The following is an 18,232-nucleotide window of genomic DNA, read 5'->3' as shown; positions in this document are numbered from 1 at the left end:
TTTGACAGAGTTGTATCTGAAATTGCATAGACTTGAAAGTTGAGGTACAACTAGTGGAAAGAAAAGTTTTAATTTTTATTTTGTATTTTGATTGAACTTAGAAGTGAACATTTTTATTTCAGTTATTTTAAAGTGGTATTTTATTTTATTTGAAACTTTATTATTTTATTTTAGAAGAGAGCTCTGATTTTTAGTTTGATATATTTGATTAATATTTTTATTTCTTGTTAAAGGACCTTTAAAAATTACTAAACGGTTTGTCAAATTCTTTGTAGAAAATAGAGTGATGAAAAGTCTTAAACTTTGAAATTATTAATTTGCCAGTGTAAAATACTTAACGTACTGCACTTGTGGTCTGCGTCACCTGGTGTATGTATATATACCGTATAGAGAGAGAGATTTATTATTTTGTATACAATTACAATTTAACAACAAGCGTTTTAATACAAAACTGTCTTCAAAACTTGAATATTCATGTTCATACAATATTTTCTAAATCGAGTTTTCAAACGTGTTTAAAATTTAGTTCATATAAATTTAAGCAATTATGGTATCTTTGGTATAAAGGTGACAATTTAGTTCCTAAAAACATGAAAATGATTATTTTGTGTACAGTAATAGCTTTCTGATTATTTCGCTTCTTTCTTTACTTTCAAATTCATTTTGGCTGATATTACTTTTGGTATATTCCAGATATATAGGTTTAATGATTAGCACTGAATCTAATGGAGATATTTATGTTTGAAATTTGTGACTGTGTTTGTTTTGATCATACTCACTTATGTCAACCAGTACAATTTCAACTAAAGCGTAGAGGGGCACCTTCTTGGTGTAAGGACAGACACAGAACGTGCCGATGCAGTGACGAGAGTCAGGAACATCGTCACAGACGACACTGGCACTCAGCATCTCCCGCTGCGTCAGCATGCTGAAGGGGGTGAACTCAAACGTGATGTTATTAAACTGCTGCCACGGCCCCGGTGCATCTGCTTCAACTGTATGGTAAAACATTATTGGGTTTAAATACTGTGGATCGAAATTAGAACCTGTAATACTGATGTACGAGTAAACACTAGATATTTTATCATTATAAACATCGATACATTCAAAATTGATACTTCAGTGTTAGGCTATTTCAGTCTAATCATTAATTAAAATATATTCTAAATGTTTCTTAGGTTATGGGAATGAAGATTGATATGGCTTTATATGAATCTGTTATAAAACGTTTGCATCTGTAAAGCGAGAGTATGTTTTAGATTAAATGCAGTAGTTAGGCCTAACTCCAAAATTAACTATGCTTGTAAGAGCACTTAAGAAAGTTTCAAAACTAATCAAAATGTTTGGCACACTCTGAACTGCTATGAAGAAAAAAAATTTTTGTAAATAAAAAGATATCAACTAAACTTATTTATTAATACATTTTTCTTTTGAAATCTGTTTGCAATCTTGAGTTTTTGTGATTATTATAAATATAATTAGAGAAGAGTTTCAAATTCGTACACTACAAATATTAACTTTTTTTTAACCACACATATACTATTTGAAACTATTATAAATATTCAGTTGAAAATGGTAATGGTAAAAGGGAAAAAACTAATATACAATGATTATTTCAAATTAAATCCCTTATATCTGGGAGAAATAAAGTATAATATATGGTGGCTATTTATTGCTCACTTTTCAACAATGGAAACTCTACTTACAATAAAGTTGGGCATGCTGTTGAATGTAAATAGTTGTGTCCGGAGTGCCATTATAACCGTACTTCTCTGGGTCCATACCCGTTAGATTACTTAGAAGAATCAGTTCGTTGTTAGAGTAGTCCTCGCCTTTAAATACTTGAACAGGGTTCAAAATCTGAAATTACAGCTTTTAATTGTATTGTCAACTGTTTGCTCATTTTTCTATTATAATTAATTTAGCATTTTTATAAGTTTACATAATTATGTATGTTTGTTGCCATAAAACATTTACAGCAATTACGATTATGTATTGATGCATTTTTTACACTAAATTCTCTTTCCTCTCTGATAGGAAAATTCTAATTGATCTTATTTTATTTGTATATTATCCTAAACTCCTATATATATACATATTGTTCAATGGACTAAAAGTAGCTAAAATCTAAAGACAACCGATGGTTTGTCTCTTTCCGTTTACCGTCTGTCTGTACCAATGGGCTTTTTCATTTTCATTTGTAATTCTAAAACCAGTAAAAGTGTATATTTGGTACAATTATTTTTCTACCTGTCTAAAATCATAAGGCAAATATAAATATCATGACGTTTCAAGAAGGCGGTTTGAGGTTGAAATTTTTTGATCTTAATGCCGTAAAAACATGCCATTTGACACCTAGATCATAAAAATAAATCATGTAGATATAAGCTTTTAACAGTTTTAATGCATTGTTACTAATACCATAATAGTGTAAATAATGAAAACTTTGCCGTAAGTAGGACAGGCGCGACTATAACCCTGGCCTCTGATTGGCCGAGAGCTATGTAACGTCACACAGCCCTCCCCCCCCCCCAAGGACAACGATGGCGAATGGTATCATGGCGACGGTGACAGCGTGTGTGTTAGATATGACGGATTACGGCGCAAAAAGTTGTATCTCAGGCCGCCGGTATCTTATCGCGGCCTCCTGATATCTCGGGACCCAGCTAGACCTCGAAAGCGAGTATTGTGTGTGTGTGTGTGTGTGTGTGTGTGTGTGTGTGTGTGTGTGTGTGTGTGTGTGTGTGTGTGTGCTGGCGGTGACCTCTTGTCACACATTCCAACGTAAGCAGTCACACAGGTTCGGAGCGAGCTGTACATTCCAATGGAAAATGGTTCGCCACATGATGCACGTGTGCATTCCAAGGAAGCGGCGTGTGTGTGTGTGTGTGTGTGTGTGTGTGTGTGTGTGTGTGTGTGTGTGTGCGCTGGCGGTGACCTCTTGTCACACATTCCAACGTAAGCAGTCACACAGGTTCGGAGCGAGCTGTACATTCCAATGGAAAATGGTTCGCCACATGATGCACGTGTGCATTCCAAGGAAGCGGCGTGTGTGTGTGTGTGTGTGTGTGTGTGTGTGTGTGTGTGTGTGTGTGTGTGTGCGCTGGCGGTGACCTCTTGTCACACATTCCAACGTAAGCAGTCACACAGGTTCGGAGCGAGCTGTACATTCCAATGGAAAATGGTTCGCCACATGATGCACGTGTGCATTCCAAGGAAGCGGCGTGTGTGTGTGTGTGTGTGTGTGTGTGTGTGTGTGTGTGTGTGTGTGCGCTGGCGGTGACCTCTTGTCACACATTCCAACGTAAGCAGTCACACAGGTTCGGAGCGAGCTGTACATTCCAATGGAAAATGGTTCGCCACATGATGCACGTGTGCATTCCAAGGAAGCGGCGTGTGTGTGTGTGTGTGTGTGTGTGTGTGTGTGTGTGTGTGTGTGTGCGCGCGCTGGCGGTGACCTCTTGTCACACATTCCAACGTAAGCAGTCACACAGGTTCGGAGCGAGCTGTACATTCCAATGGAAAATGGTTCGCCACATGATGCACGTGTGCATTCCAAGGAAGCGGCACGGCGGATTGTATTACCTCGTTAATAACAGTCGCGCATGCAATATACCATCACTCATACAGGCGCTTTGAAGTTGACAATACGCTACCATAAATTAATACGCGTTTCAATAAGAAAGACCGAAACGGATGTTGATGTTTTGTGGAATTTCATCACAAATGGAACGAATGACAGGCGATTGATGGTATTTTAATCTTTTAATACTTTTAATCTTGGCGGACGATAGTATTAAAAGAGTGCCAACCTCAGACCAACGCACATTTGTGTTTTGGTTGCTTTTCACAGTGGTAAGTTTTTCCTCTCTAGTTTCATGCCAATTACTATTCTGCAAGCTGCGTAACTACTATCTCATCGTAGGCCGGTATAGAGTTGTAATTAGTCACTAAAATAACCTTCGGATTTCATCATGTAAGCAAGTAATGTAGACCCGGTACATATTCTAAACACAAATGAAACTTACATCAGAAAATTCAGGTTGCATGGATTTAAAACTACGTTCAAGTTCAACAGTCCCCCTGTCGGAAACGACCGAGTTAGATGGGGTCAAGAGAAGATTTGGAGAAGTTGTAGAATGTATGATAGCTAACGCCTCAGACACAGACCACAGACACAGATCTAGGTTTCACACTGACCAGATTAAAATTAAAAACTGTAAGGGTTCAATTTTAAACCCCGTTTTTTTTTTCTTAAATGAGAAAACTTTTATTTTGACAAGTAGGTGTGTCGATTTATTTTCGTCGATAGTCGTCGTCGTCGTCATTCCATTAAAAGGAGTTGATTTCAGGTTAGGGAACCTCTCTCCTCGGGGCAGTGCAGTTAGCCGGAGCTCCGATGTGGCCGCTGCGGCGTCTGGCGACGACTGACGAAAACGCGTTTCTGCGCATGACCGGTTGGCGGTCTACTTATACAGCCGACCCGACAGGGGAGGAGAGTTTTTGCTTGTGGACGTCGTCGTGTTAGGTCGAGTCGAGGAGAGAACGAGCTCCTCCCGTTTGTTTTCAATGGGGTGATCGTGACAGGCGGAGAGAAAAAGTGGGGATGGAGGGGCCCCTCCTGCCAACTAGAGATAGCCCGCGTATTAGAATAGTGGAATAAGCAGTCCGCGCGTTCTCGCTCTGTACTCCTCTGAATTTAATAGAGCCTGGTGGTGTAATATGTATATGTATGTATATGTATAAATGTAATATATATATATATTACATTTTCAAAGCTGGATGCTGCAGGATGCAGCGCAATTAAATTTATTTTACAACGTAATTAATGGCAGGCAATTACTCTTGTCTACATACAAATAAACCAATACAACGGAGTATCGAAATACCAAAAAAGACGTAAGGAAGTCTAATGTAACAAAGTAACTTCGTTACATTCAGTGGCGTAGCTATAAAACATTCGAGGGTGGATTAAACATCCAGGAGGATTAAAAAGAGCCCTACTTAGCATAGTAGTTAAAGAATTTATCTTCAGGGTCTCCAAACACAAAATCAACAATTATGTTGAGTTTTTTAATTGCATCTTTCGTATTAAAATGTAAACCAATAAAATTGTTTCGTAACATTATATTTGGTTCATTGCATTTTCCAACTGCCTTAATCAAATAAATATAATTTGTAGGTTACATTACTATTAGTTAGAAATTATTCGATAATTTCCATGTACTATAGATCAGATCAGCATTATAATCGCGTACGCCAGACGACACAAAATGACACTTATCAGGCTTGGTCGAAGTTGCATGCACAATTTCAAGTCTATAGCTTATTTCTCATTCTCTATATATCCAACAAACAGACAGATTTGCCTGGACTTAAGCCTTCTGAGTGACAATGGCAGACTTCAATAAATTGTATAAATTTGTATAATTGTATCATAAATCTGTACAGTAATATAATATAATTAGGATAATTTTGTATTTATTAATTATGTCACGTGCTATGTTAGGTATTTAAGTCAGGTAGTTGTCATTGATTTTGTCATATTTCTATAATTATGTTTTTGGTTAAGTAATTATTAATTTATTTACTACAAATTAAGGACTCCACATTATAATATGTTGCTTTTGTCCTATTAATTTGAATATATTCCAATATCACAAAAAGATAACTGGATATGGTTATAATTTATATTTATGGCATTTTATGTATACTGAATTAGCTTTAGACTTTGAAAATTATATAATGTGTTTTTTATTCAAATTTGTTTTATTAAAGCTTAGTTTAAATGGGTAGATTTATCGTATTTGAATTTATTTGTTAATTTCATTTGCTTGAGTGTTGTTTTCTTTTGTTTTTCTAAGAAAGTTGGAGCCTCTACACAGGCAGTTCCTTGCCTTTTGAGGTCCTATTTTGTTTTCTTGAATTTTGTTTATTGATGTACCCTAGCTGTATTAAAATAAAAAAAGACATGTTCATATTTCTTTAATAAAAAGTAACATTGTTTTATTTTTATTCTCATGTCAATTGTGTCTACAACTAAGGAGCAATGTTTGTGTTTGTGCTTAAGGTATAAATGATGTTTATATAATTTTACTATTGTACATATTTTCAAGAAAATAAATAATTTTTCTATTCTATTCTAGATTATGACATTTTATTCGTTGTGCACCATCTCACATTTTGTAAAGTATCTTTGGAGTTATAAAGAAAGTTCAATATTAATATAATTAATTCGATATAATTTCTATGTTTTGCAGATATGTTCGGATATAAAACGACTCATTAATTCGGATATAAAACGACTCATTAATTCGTAAGATAATAGAAATCAGAACCGTTCCGAACTGAGGTCGCTATCAGCCGCATGTACAGGGTTTGTCAGGAATGTTCGGGATTTATCGGTACTGCTCGGCTCTGCCCCCACTCTTTCTCTCCGCCTGTCACGATCACCCCATTGAAAACAAACGGGAGGAGCTCGTGAGGAGAGAAGCCCTGTAAGAGAGAATACGCAGTCGGAATACATCATCTGTTTGGTGAGTCACCCCGAATTGTAATCATTAAGGAAATTTGAAAAGAGTAGGAATATCAAGTGTTGAAGATTAAATATAAAAATTAGTACTGATTCGTTAACCTTGAATTCTACGGAATCTATGAAAAATTAATAATTCGATGCGTAGGGTAGGTTAAGACCAGCTTATGAAATATTGCGTTTAGTGATAGTAGTGTATCTTTTAAATATAGGTCCTACTACCCCTCACTACCTTTCCTAGTTTGCAAAAGGATATTTTGCATCCTATAAGCCGCATAGGTTTGTGATCCTACTCCTAAAACTAATAATTTGGTGCGTAGGATAGGTTAAGACCAGCTTATAGGTTATTTCGTTTAGTGATAGTAGTGTATCTATTAAATATAGGTCCTACTACCCATCACTACCTTTCCTAGTTTGCAAATGCATATTTTGCATCCTATAAGCCGCATAGGCTTGTTATCCTATTCCTAAAATTAATAATTCGGTGCGTAGGATAGGTTAACAGCAGCTTAATGAACCGGGCTACGTAACCTATAGACCAGCCACTTGACATATTATGGCAGATATTTGGCGGAATAGTGCAAAGTAATGCCGAATCCATTATGTTTATTAACACGTTTCAGATACTGTTGTCAGTCTTCCTGTCGGTTTAGGAAGAAATTGTCGTTGTAGAAAATAAGGACAACCTATGTTTACCCAGAGCTCTAGTCATACGTAAAGTGCATGCAAAGAAGGATTAAGAGTATAAAGCTATACGTCAAGACAAAGCACATAGACAATCGAACAAGGTAACCAAATTAATGGCAAAGGACCAAGTCAATATTGCTGAAGAAGAAGGAGTGGGAATAGCAAAGGATGAAAACTTTCATGACCATTGGAAGAAATACAAGATAACAGTTATAATACAAGTATTATAGTTATAATACATAAGGCCGTGATATGTACTTTAGAGGACACAATAGTGACGCACTGTACAACATCAAGCTTTAGTTCCACAATGGACACTACAATGTAATTACCTATTTTACTGTAGCATGTTCATGTCACTTTTAATGTGAAGCCTGCCATGCGCCATACGAAGATAAAGGAGATCGCAGATGCTCAATAATTTGCTCTGTTTACAATGAAATCTCACCCCCTTGCAAGCTAGAGCATTCAGGAATAGCTTGTTTCGAGTATAATCGTCACTTTATAACCAGTGCTGCTTTATTGCCCATCAAGTTGACCTGTGTAGGAACGTGCAAATGTGCCTAGACTGTGTTAAAATTATAAACAGAAAACAAAGGAAAACACGCCACGAGTGCGGTGAAGTGTATTACAGCATTTGCGCTGCCTTTAAACCATCAAACATACAATTTTACATGCGTCTCAATAAAGCAGTAGCGGATAGAACCGACAGTTTCTTGTACATATTCTTCGACTTGGAGCCTCGGCAGGATGATCGCCTGGAGAATGACTCTAACGTCAAGGTACATAAAGTTAATTTGTGTGTCTGTTAATAGTACTGTAACCTGTGTATACATAGCAACGAGACATGTGAAAACTGCCTGCAACGAAAAATCTTTAAATAAGACCCGATACCTAATTTTATGAACTACGTGATGGAAGTACGCAAACCATTCAAAGACATGTGCGTTATTGCCGACAGTGGAAAGGAGTTCATTTCCAGTTTGCATTGGAAAAAACAAAGTTTACTCCATAAGACATTTTTTTCTGCTCTGCCTAAGGAATTTCGCTTAGGTTCCGAAACGAAAAAGGCTACTTTCCGCGTCTCTTCAATACTCTCGCGAATCAGAACTAAACAGGTCCTGTACCTGCAAAAGAGTATTATTGTCCTGATTCAATGTTTGAACAAAGTAACAATTACACAATGGCACAACGAGCAGGTATTTAATAACTATGTACTCGACTTTCAGAAGAAACTGATTGAATATTACGTATCCAATGTTGACATCTTGGCTAAAGCTTGTATTAAATTTAGATCCGAATGCAATGTCGATCCATTTTTAGAGGTTATCACTATAGCTCGCGCATGTACCATGTATGTGCATGCATGGTTATGTGCTTCGTGGCATTTAACCGTAATTTCCTGAAGCTGGATACAATAAGCGTAATACCAAAGACAGGATACAGGTTGGTGGATACCCAATCTTCTGCTGCACTGCAATGGTCAGCATGGGAGGAAGAGCAGCGAGGTATGAGGATCCAACATGCTGGTCTACAGTGGTAGTTTAAATCAAACGGAAAAGGTGGACGGTTTTGACGGAGAGCGGATATATGAGTTTTAAGCTTGCTACTACCACGAATTCCGAAAGTGCTCGAACAAAAGGGAAGAGCTGCTGAAAGAAGACCTTTCCGACACACTTGAGTTGAGATACAAGAGGAGAAGAGCCAAAATGGAAAAACTCTCCAAAATCCCTTACGAGCTGGCGGACATGTGGATTTAAAAATCTGAAAATAGATCAAGATCTCACACATTTGGAAAACCATCCCATATTGAACACTTTACCGCTCAATCTCCGAGACGCCCTCTTCAGAGGAAGGACGGAAAATGCCATTGCATACATTTCAGAAGACGAGCCGATCCAATACGTTGACGTCTGCTCCCTTTATCCGTACGTATGTAAATATCAAATATCCTTTGGGTCATCCAACAATTTACTTAGGAGAAGAGGAACGTCGTGAACGAAGGATGCAGGAAGAGGGTCTGCTTAAATTCAAGGTAGGCTACTTCCCTCTAAAAAAAAAACTGTCCCATCCGATACTCCAAACTCGAATGAACAACAAACTAATTTTTGTACTATGGAAAGTCTGCTGTGAAGCACTCAACAGCGCAGAATGCGAATACACTGATGAGGATAGAGCTTAGATTGGAACATGGAGGATGCTCGAAATAAGGAGGTCTGTAGATAAAGGCTGCGTTATTCTTGAAATGCAAGAGTTGTGGGAGTTCAAGATGGTCACCTTTAAAGAAGGTGGAATATTCACAGACTTTATTGATAAATTCTTAAAGATAAAATAAGAAGCATTAGGTTATCCCTCGTGTTTGGACATAGGTGAGGATAAAGAGAGGTTTGCTCTACACTACTATGAGCACGAAGGGATCAAACTGGATCTAGTTAACATAGAGAAAAACTAAGCTCTCTGTTCTATCACGAAATTCATGCTTAAATCGTTTTGGGGCAGGTTTAGACAAAGAGACAACCAAACAAAGACTCTCATAACAAGGGATCCTGAATAACTATTTAGATTATGCATGCACACAGGTGTTGTCGTCAACAGAATACAGGAAGTCAAGGAAGACGTTGATTTGATTAGTTGGCAATTTTAGAAGAATTTTGCAAGTACGGTAAACGTAGTCCTAGCCACCTACACTACAAGTCAAGCTTGCCTCAAGCTCTACGACCATTGGAAGCGTTAGGCATTTATGTATTTTATTATGATACCGATAGTGTAGTGTAATTGTATAGAAACGGTTTGTACAGAGTAAATAACGGTGACTATCTCGGGCAAATAACAGACGAGTTGGCTAAAGACTCCGGTTCATATATTGTTGAATGCATATCTTGTGGACAAAAGACTTCCTACCTCGAGTTCTCAACAAATAAAAACGATTTGGTATATGTCTGAAAAATCAAGTGTATAACACTTAACCTAAAGACTTCGCAGCAAAATGTAAATTTGAAAAACTTAGAGGTATGGTTCTTCCTGTATGACGTTTGGTATTGAAAAAAGTAGGATAAGGAGGACCAGGGAGGGACAAATAATAACAGTAAGAGCCAAAAGTCTTACCGGTTCAAAACGCAAACGCGAAGGTGAGTATGCTATTACTATACGGTTATTGTAAGATATCTAAAACAATCTAACGCTGAAACAGAGATGGTATCTTCAGCTACCATTAAGAGGTATTATACGAACAATACATGGAAACATTATCACAGTAAAATAGGGTGACCTGTTAATGATAATCGGAGACAAAAATAAAAATTACTCACTCCTTTTTGGAAGTCTTAGTGGTCGTTCTCTTAGTATTCCCTTGAATTGTTCCACCCACCTCTACCACCCAAACTCTAATTAAATCTGTCTTCCTCCTCTATGCCGTCTTCCCCTGTATAGTAACCACTCTCAGATTTGGATTCCGTGTTTGAATCTGGAATTACAAATTCGCACCCGCTACTCCCACTTCCACCACGACTGTAGAGGTGAATGTTAATGGCTGAGTCAACACGTTAATAATGCACGAGCAAAACAATACGCAGCAATTATAACAGGTACCTTCCCGAACCGAAAATTGAAAGGTCTTGAGAAGAAATAAAGACAAGGTGCTAGGTAGATGGACAGGTTTTAATAGTACAAGTGACACATGGATTCACATAAAAGTCGTTCTTTGAGATAATGGTGCCTATTTTTAAATATAGACATTCCTGTGACGCATTCAGTACCTGTTGCAATTCGGGTGGTAAAGCTATCCGTAAAGCTTCCCGTGTCTATTTCGATCTGTTTGTTCCTGAAATCAAATTATGTAGTAAGCACGGCCCCTGCTGCAAAATTCGATACGGTTTATTATAGCCGGGACTTCCAACTGTGGCAAAACCAACGTGCTGTTGAACCTCTTCTTTAATCCCAACGGTTTGGTTTATGAAAACATATACTTTTTCCAAATCACTGTATCTGCCTAAATATACATTCCTTGCAAAGGTGTTACCTAAAGAGATCTGGTACTTTCTATCGGATGTTAACAGTGCTGTGATAAATCCCAATGACGTCAAGATAATCTCACTCATAGCGTTTGATGACATAGCCTGTGAAAAGCATGACAATGTTAGAGCCTATTTACGATGAATAGACACAACAATATTGATGTGTTCTATCTCGGTCAGACCTACAGTCGTATTTCTAAGCAATTGATACGCAATAATATGAACTTTATCATTATTTCAAAGCAGAACTATACGAATCTGAGACAGTTTACACCTATCATGTTAATACAGACGTACGGCATACGACCAGTTTAAAGGCTTATAACAACAGTAACCACGGGTTTCTAGTAATTGACTAAGACCGGGACAATTATAAAGGGCGGTATCGTATAGGTGTGGCAATTTTTCTTGAGTCACAATGAGTGTGCGGATATACTACTACAATAATATTAGAATGAGCGTTAGCGTCAAAGAGTCTATGAACTCATTGTCTCGATTCCGACCGTTTCCATACCTCTTTGGTAAGTCAATATTGATACTCAGGAACGCTCACAGTAGTCCAATCTTTACTCACATATTCTGGAGTCTGCTGATGTGTGGGTGTAGTATTCCTCACGCCGCCAAGTGTATAGTTTTAACGGGACTTAGTATTCCGATTAGATCACTCTATAGACGTGTGCTACGTTCACAGTGTTACATAAATATTAGCTGCAACGTAAACTACGAGTCTACTCCCGGTAGCATACAAAAAAGCGGAGCAAGCCGTTCGAAACAGAGTTCTTAGAATATGCTTTACCCACAGAACCTTTAGAGTGTGAAACATTCGGTCTCTCTCTAGTAGAGGAAACCGGTAAGTACAGAGTTACGATACCGGAGCTATTTAGTAGCTGGCACGAATTTGCAGTTTCTACTTCTAAACTTGTATCTGCTGCATGACACTGACGTTGAAAGAACGATTCAGTATCTGAAAGGGTATATGGATATAACAGTGACGAACGACCAGTACACAATTGCCAAAATACTCCCTATAGGCGGTATCAAAAGGACGTTTATCTTCAGAGACCTGTCACGACGAGAAATATTCCTAAATTCATTCGTGAAACTGACGGATACTATTCTAAGACTATCCGCTGATGTTTCACTTAAAGAAATAATTTGGAACATATAAAACATAAAAGGCTAGCATTGTTTTTTCAGACAAGTAGATTTTCCATGGAGAAGTTGAGGTTGACGACAGAATGAAGCTAAGACTATTTACAGGAGTACGATGAGTGCAAATTAGTCGATACTTTATCACTACATGAGTAAATGCTATATAAATAAACAGATAGCAAGCGTTGAGTTCAGTGTCAATCATGAGACGAAACAAGACACAGCTTATGACGGAGATATCAAAATTGAAGAAAACTATAAAACAAAATACAATCGCTTTCAACTGGATGAATTGGAGTCTGAGGAGATGTTTGAAAAGCGATGCCAGCTATTACACAGCTGTTACAGCTCTTATGTGGAAACCCTTTACTTGACTCAAATGCTCAATCAGCAAGATCGGATAAATAGTTTTCAAAATATTAACGAGGGAGTTATAAGACGTCTAGCTGTTCAACTATTTTATTAGGTCAACAAGATACATTCAACCATACCTCCAGTCCGTTTCCATGCCGTCTTTGATATAGACGAAAACCCATATATCGGATAGAATAAGATATGTATAAAGATTAAAGGTTAGGACTATTCATCAATTGTACAATTAGTGTGGAGAATTTTGGACGACGGTCAAAGCGTGCAAAGCATAACTGGGACCGAAAAGTGAGGGATTCAATCTGACTTCCGGAGATGACTATGACATTCGGATCCCGGGAGATTCATTAGACGATGTTAATCTAGAAACATTGATCAACAAATTAGGAGCTCTGCAATCTGAACGACAAGTTAAACAGTTTGAGACATTCTTACGAAAATTCTAAGACTTTTAGCTGTTCAATTGCTCCATTGGATCAATAAGGTACGCATGTAGATGTGCCATTGGGTAATTTGGAGCACGCTTTAAACGTTGATGAATATTCATTGACTGGGATAAGATATTTATAAAGAGTAAAGTCCAGGATCGTCATCACTTGCACGATGAGAGTGGACAAGTTTGGACGACGATCCAAGCAATTTATTAAAGGGGAATTGAAAGGTCCCAGATGAATTCAAGCTAACTCTCGGTAGTGACTACGAAATTAATGAAAACCGACTAAGGCGTGTAAAAAGACTAGAAGACGATCTTGACGCGGTAAATCTACAAACACTTACCGGTAAATCGGTGATGATCGAGAAAGATGGATATGACGGTTGGAAACAAGGATTGAACAATATGAGTATAGCTATTAGACCTACGACGCTTTGCTTCTCGCTCAACTGGCAGAACACATACAGTTAAAAGATTCTAAGGATAAATCTTACAAATTTAATCGCTTTATATTACATCAAGTGGCATGGAAACAAGAGGTTAAAGTTGATGACTAATCCTGTTGAGCTCCCTGTTCAACTTTAGGTGAAAGAGCAGATGCTTTGGCTGTAGCAGGTGCGATGAAAGCTTACACGGAAATCGGGGGGGAAGAGCCGAAGGAAAGAAAACAAGCAAGACGAAAGGTAGGGGTCTTTACTTTAAACCGTATCCAAAGAGGTGACGTAGTGAAAAAAAGAGGGGATGTTGTAAAAAATCTCAATATATCCAAATAATATCGTTGAAAATTTTCGAATTGATCCACTTCATTGAAGAAATATGCGTCCCTCATTTTAAAGGGGTATTCATGCGGAACTCGTTACCTCAAACGGGTCCCCGAAAATACGAGTCCGTTAATCTGGACTCACGTTACGGCGACGTTATTCATTTGGTTTGCTATAGAAAACGCGAGCATAATGGAAGCTATTTTCACAGTTTTGGTAATCTGTGCCCTCCTTGGGAGCTTATATACTATTTTGGATCCACTACTGACATACAGTATAAATTATCAAATCAGTTAGGGATTCGATTAAGTTATATGTGGACATCAGTGCGACAGTATTACGATGGATTGTAAGTTACCAGTGGACAGCAGTTTTTCAGTGGTATAAATGCTTTGCTTCAGCGGGGAAGGTTCATGAATAACATGTGATTTGTTTCCTCCATGCGATACCAGTGACGGCGATTATGTCATTGGATTGATACATCTGAGCACATTCAATTCAATTTCCAATATTGAAAAGAATGTAAACGATAAATTTTATTACGAAACCATGTCGGTGTGATATTTGAGGAGTTGTCTTATGAAATAGAAGATACATTGCGAATTACATACAAGCCAGACTACCAGAGGGTATCACAGTCCGCTTGGAGGCTAATCAGGCTGAGATCAAAAGTAACGATTAATTTAAGCAAGAATATTGCTTCAATATTAAAATTCAGCAGATATGTATTGCAAGCTAATAAGGTACACTCTTCTGCCTTACCTGTGAACATTCTCCAGGTTAACAGCATAAGAGTTGAGTGCAACATTATTCGTGGGTCGTTTGATAACGGTGTAGAGAGTTTGTTATTCACAAGTTCTTTCCACAAGTACAGCCGGGGTATGAAATAATCGAGACACCTGGTACAGTGGTTTACTTACCACTCAAATTTTAAAAGGTACACACTATAACTGTTGAGCTTAAAGATCAAGGCAACGATCCTGTGAATCTCAGAGATGAAACGATATCGTTGAGGTGGCATGTAAAGAAAGTGGGTTCTCATAGGTCTAGTATTTAAGGAAAGGCCTAACATAATTCAGATTATTAGGACTTCGCGACTAGTAGTAATAACTCCTGCTAAAGCAAAGTTCTTGCGCTCTCTTGGCTTTAAGGCCACGCTTTTCTCTTTGATGATATTCGTTAGGAGATTTTTTGTGTGTGAATTGATCACACAAAAATGGTGGTATAGCCAGTTCAATAAAACATATATTATTTGTTCTTATATTACTATACAAAATATATTATTCTACCAAATGCTGAAGACGAGAAGAACCTGGAAATACATGCTGGTTTGGCCCAGGTGAAATAAAAGATATGCAAAAATTCACATTTTCTGTCATCTTAAGATTGTTGTTGGGATTCACAGAATAATATAAGCCAATAGTTGTGAATGTAAAACCAGAATTGATACTGTTGGGTCGGCAACAGATGCCAACGCTTAATAGTGGTGAATTATACGTGTCCTGTAGAAGCCTCAGCAAAGAGGTTTACCAAATACCAAATTGAAAGACTTCACCGAGTACAGCGGTCTGAATCAACGTGTCAACAACCGATTCTCTGCGAGTGTTTTGGAGATTCACATTGAAAGGCCTTTCTGAATAAAGTGGAAAACTTGCTGAAAATCGGATCTTGCGAATAATAAACACCCTATGTAATTATATGACAGGTCACATTGAAAGGTTTCTCTGAGTAAAGTGGCTTGTCTGTAACTTGCTGGGAGTTTCAACTCCACCTAGATAAGTCATGTTCAAAGCATTGACTGAGTAAAGTGACCTGTAGCGTTTCTCTTAGACGAGACAATGTAGATTAGTAAATAAAAGCTTTTCTCGGAAGGAGGGGTGGTTCCTAATAGGGGTAGAGCTAATAGGGTAAGGACTAGTTCTATTCGATTTCAGCAAAGCCTTCAATACGATCATTCATAACATTCTATTTAAAAAGCTTAAAAATTTAGGTTTCTCTGAAAATGCTTTAGCATGGATAAAATCATATCTGAGGGACAGAAAGCTGTGTGTGTGTGCTATGAAATCTCAATGTCTGATTTCAGAACTGTGACCTGCGGAGTTCCGCAAGGAATAATTCTTGGCCCACTACTTTTTATTTTGTACATAAATGACATTAACACTGTATTGCGACATTGCGAATTTCACTGTTATGCTGATGACTTAGAAATCTACTCACACTTTAAAATTATCGACACAAACCAGACTGTGAAGTGGATGAATGAAGACATACCACGACTTGTTCAATGGGCTTTAAAAAATGGACTTAAACTTAACCCGGATAAAACCCAACCCATGATTGTCTGTCATCATCGACTTGCCAACTCCTTTGCCTTCAAAATACACCGACAATAACTGTAGACGGAAAACTTTTACCATATGTTGAAGGGGTAAAAAGTCTATTACTAATCATAAGCAACACACTTGGATGGACCAATGCAGTGGTGTACACCTGTTCGCTGTTGTGAACACACTGAAACAAATGCAAGGACTTCTACCATTTCACATTAAACTTCTGTTGATCAAGTCACTTGTGTTTCCTTACTTTAACTACTGCAACTCTGTAATCAATGACATGACTGTAGCCCTTAGCACTAAATTGCAAAGAGCACAAAATTACTTCATTCGCTTTCTGTTTGATTTACGTCGAAGGGATTATGTTACATCATATTTTATTCAATCATAAATTATAATATTAGCTGATTCAAGATCTATTCGAATTTTGTCATTGTTGTACTCTTTTATTAATACGGATTCACCAAAATAGGCTATTTATCTGAAAACTTTCAGTTCTTGGCTGGGAGTGGCGCAAGAGAAACTCGGTCTGGTGCTCTAAGTCTCAGAATTCCAATAAACAGAACCAAAACCTATAACCGATCCTTCACCGTTACCGCCTGTAGATTATGGAACTCCTTACCAGATCCTGTCAAACAAATTGAGAGCCGAAAACGGTGTGTGGCGGTGCTGAGACGAAAATAAATGGACCGGATGATCGTGGTGGGCGGCGGTTCTACTCTTTGAATCGTGACTGTGTGAATGGAAGAGTGAATTGAATACCGTAAGTGTAAGTTATAGTTAATAAACCTTAATTTTTATTATTAAGATTAATTTTTAATATGGTCCTAATTTCGCCTCAATAAAGAAGTGTTTCTTTCTTCTTCTTCTCCTTTTAAAATTGGTCTTTTCTGATGCTTTTGCATTTTAACCACTTGGTGTACAGTCCATGAAAGAACCTATTTCGCTACAGAGAAGCGTGAACAGTGCTACAATATGAGGATGTAATCATACACACTTTTTGCAGTGGTGAGGGTCCAGCTCGATCTTGTGGATCTGACACGCTTCGTAGACCAATTTCTGGCATCCGACATCGAGTTGGTGTTCGCATATTATGTGGGTTATACTGTATGTGTATTCTCGGAGACACTACTCGTGGAAGCCACTTAAAGGGTCCAAGCGGAGCTGCGGATAGTGATATTGTAGAGGACTGGAAGGGAGTAGGAGTCTGTTAGACAGGTTGCGTGCGGTAGGACTGTCAGACTGCACTTTCACCGTACCTCTGAGAACCAGCAGCCAGGTTCTGTGCTTATCGTGCAGTCATCGCCTCTGCAGGTATCCTGTATGCAGGGCTACGATTGTGGCTGTCCTTGATCTCTTCTTCCCTTAGGGATCACTCTAGACCGTTCTTCTCAAATAATAAGGGAGGGAGTATTACATGGTACACGAGGTGGCAACCAGTCTCTTTGGACCATCCATGCACACAATGTAATGCCTAAACCTGAGGGCATTTTTCAAAGCCTCCAGCCGTCTGGGGCGCCGCACCGTCTCGCCATCTCGCTTTCGCGGCCTAGTGGTCAGAGTGACGGTCCTCAGATATGGGGAACGAGTACCGGCCGCCGTAGGTACAACTTTTTTGCGCCGTAATTCACCCTCTTTCTAACACACACACACCGACACTGTCGCCATGACAACATCCACTATCGCTGTCTTGTACCGTCACGGGGCTCTCGGGCAATCAGAGGTCGGAGCTATAGTGGCACCTGTCCTCCTCCACCTCATCAACCACTCACAGATGTTACCCCCTTCACCTCATCAATCACTCACAGCTGTTACCCCCTCCACCTCATCAACCATTCACAGCTGTTACCTCCTCCACCTCATCAACCACTAACAGCTGTTGCTCCCTACCCTATTGCGCAAACTGCGTCTTCTAGTATACATACAGTACAGGACATTGCGTCTTATGTTTT

At 38.4% G+C, this 18,232-nt stretch overlaps 1 protein-coding gene across 1 annotated transcript in view; it reads right to left on the bottom strand.

Moving 5' to 3' along the window:
• LOC124361718 (laccase-6-like) overlaps positions 1 to 18,232 on the bottom strand; it is a 59,550-nt gene that overhangs the window by 17,315 nt on the left and 24,003 nt on the right. The window contains exons 9-10 of the mRNA XM_046815644.1: positions 1,707 to 1,860; positions 780 to 995 (exon numbers count right to left, since the gene is read on the bottom strand). Coding sequence (XP_046671600.1) covers positions 780 to 995; positions 1,707 to 1,860 — 370 coding nt within the window. The remainder of the gene's footprint in view (positions 1 to 779; positions 996 to 1,706; positions 1,861 to 18,232) is intronic.

This window comes from Homalodisca vitripennis, chromosome 5 (assembly GCF_021130785.1).
Source record: "Homalodisca vitripennis isolate AUS2020 chromosome 5, UT_GWSS_2.1, whole genome shotgun sequence".
NCBI lineage: Eukaryota > Metazoa > Arthropoda > Insecta > Hemiptera > Cicadellidae > Homalodisca > Homalodisca vitripennis.
This window is presented reverse-complemented; position numbering and strand designations above follow the sequence as displayed.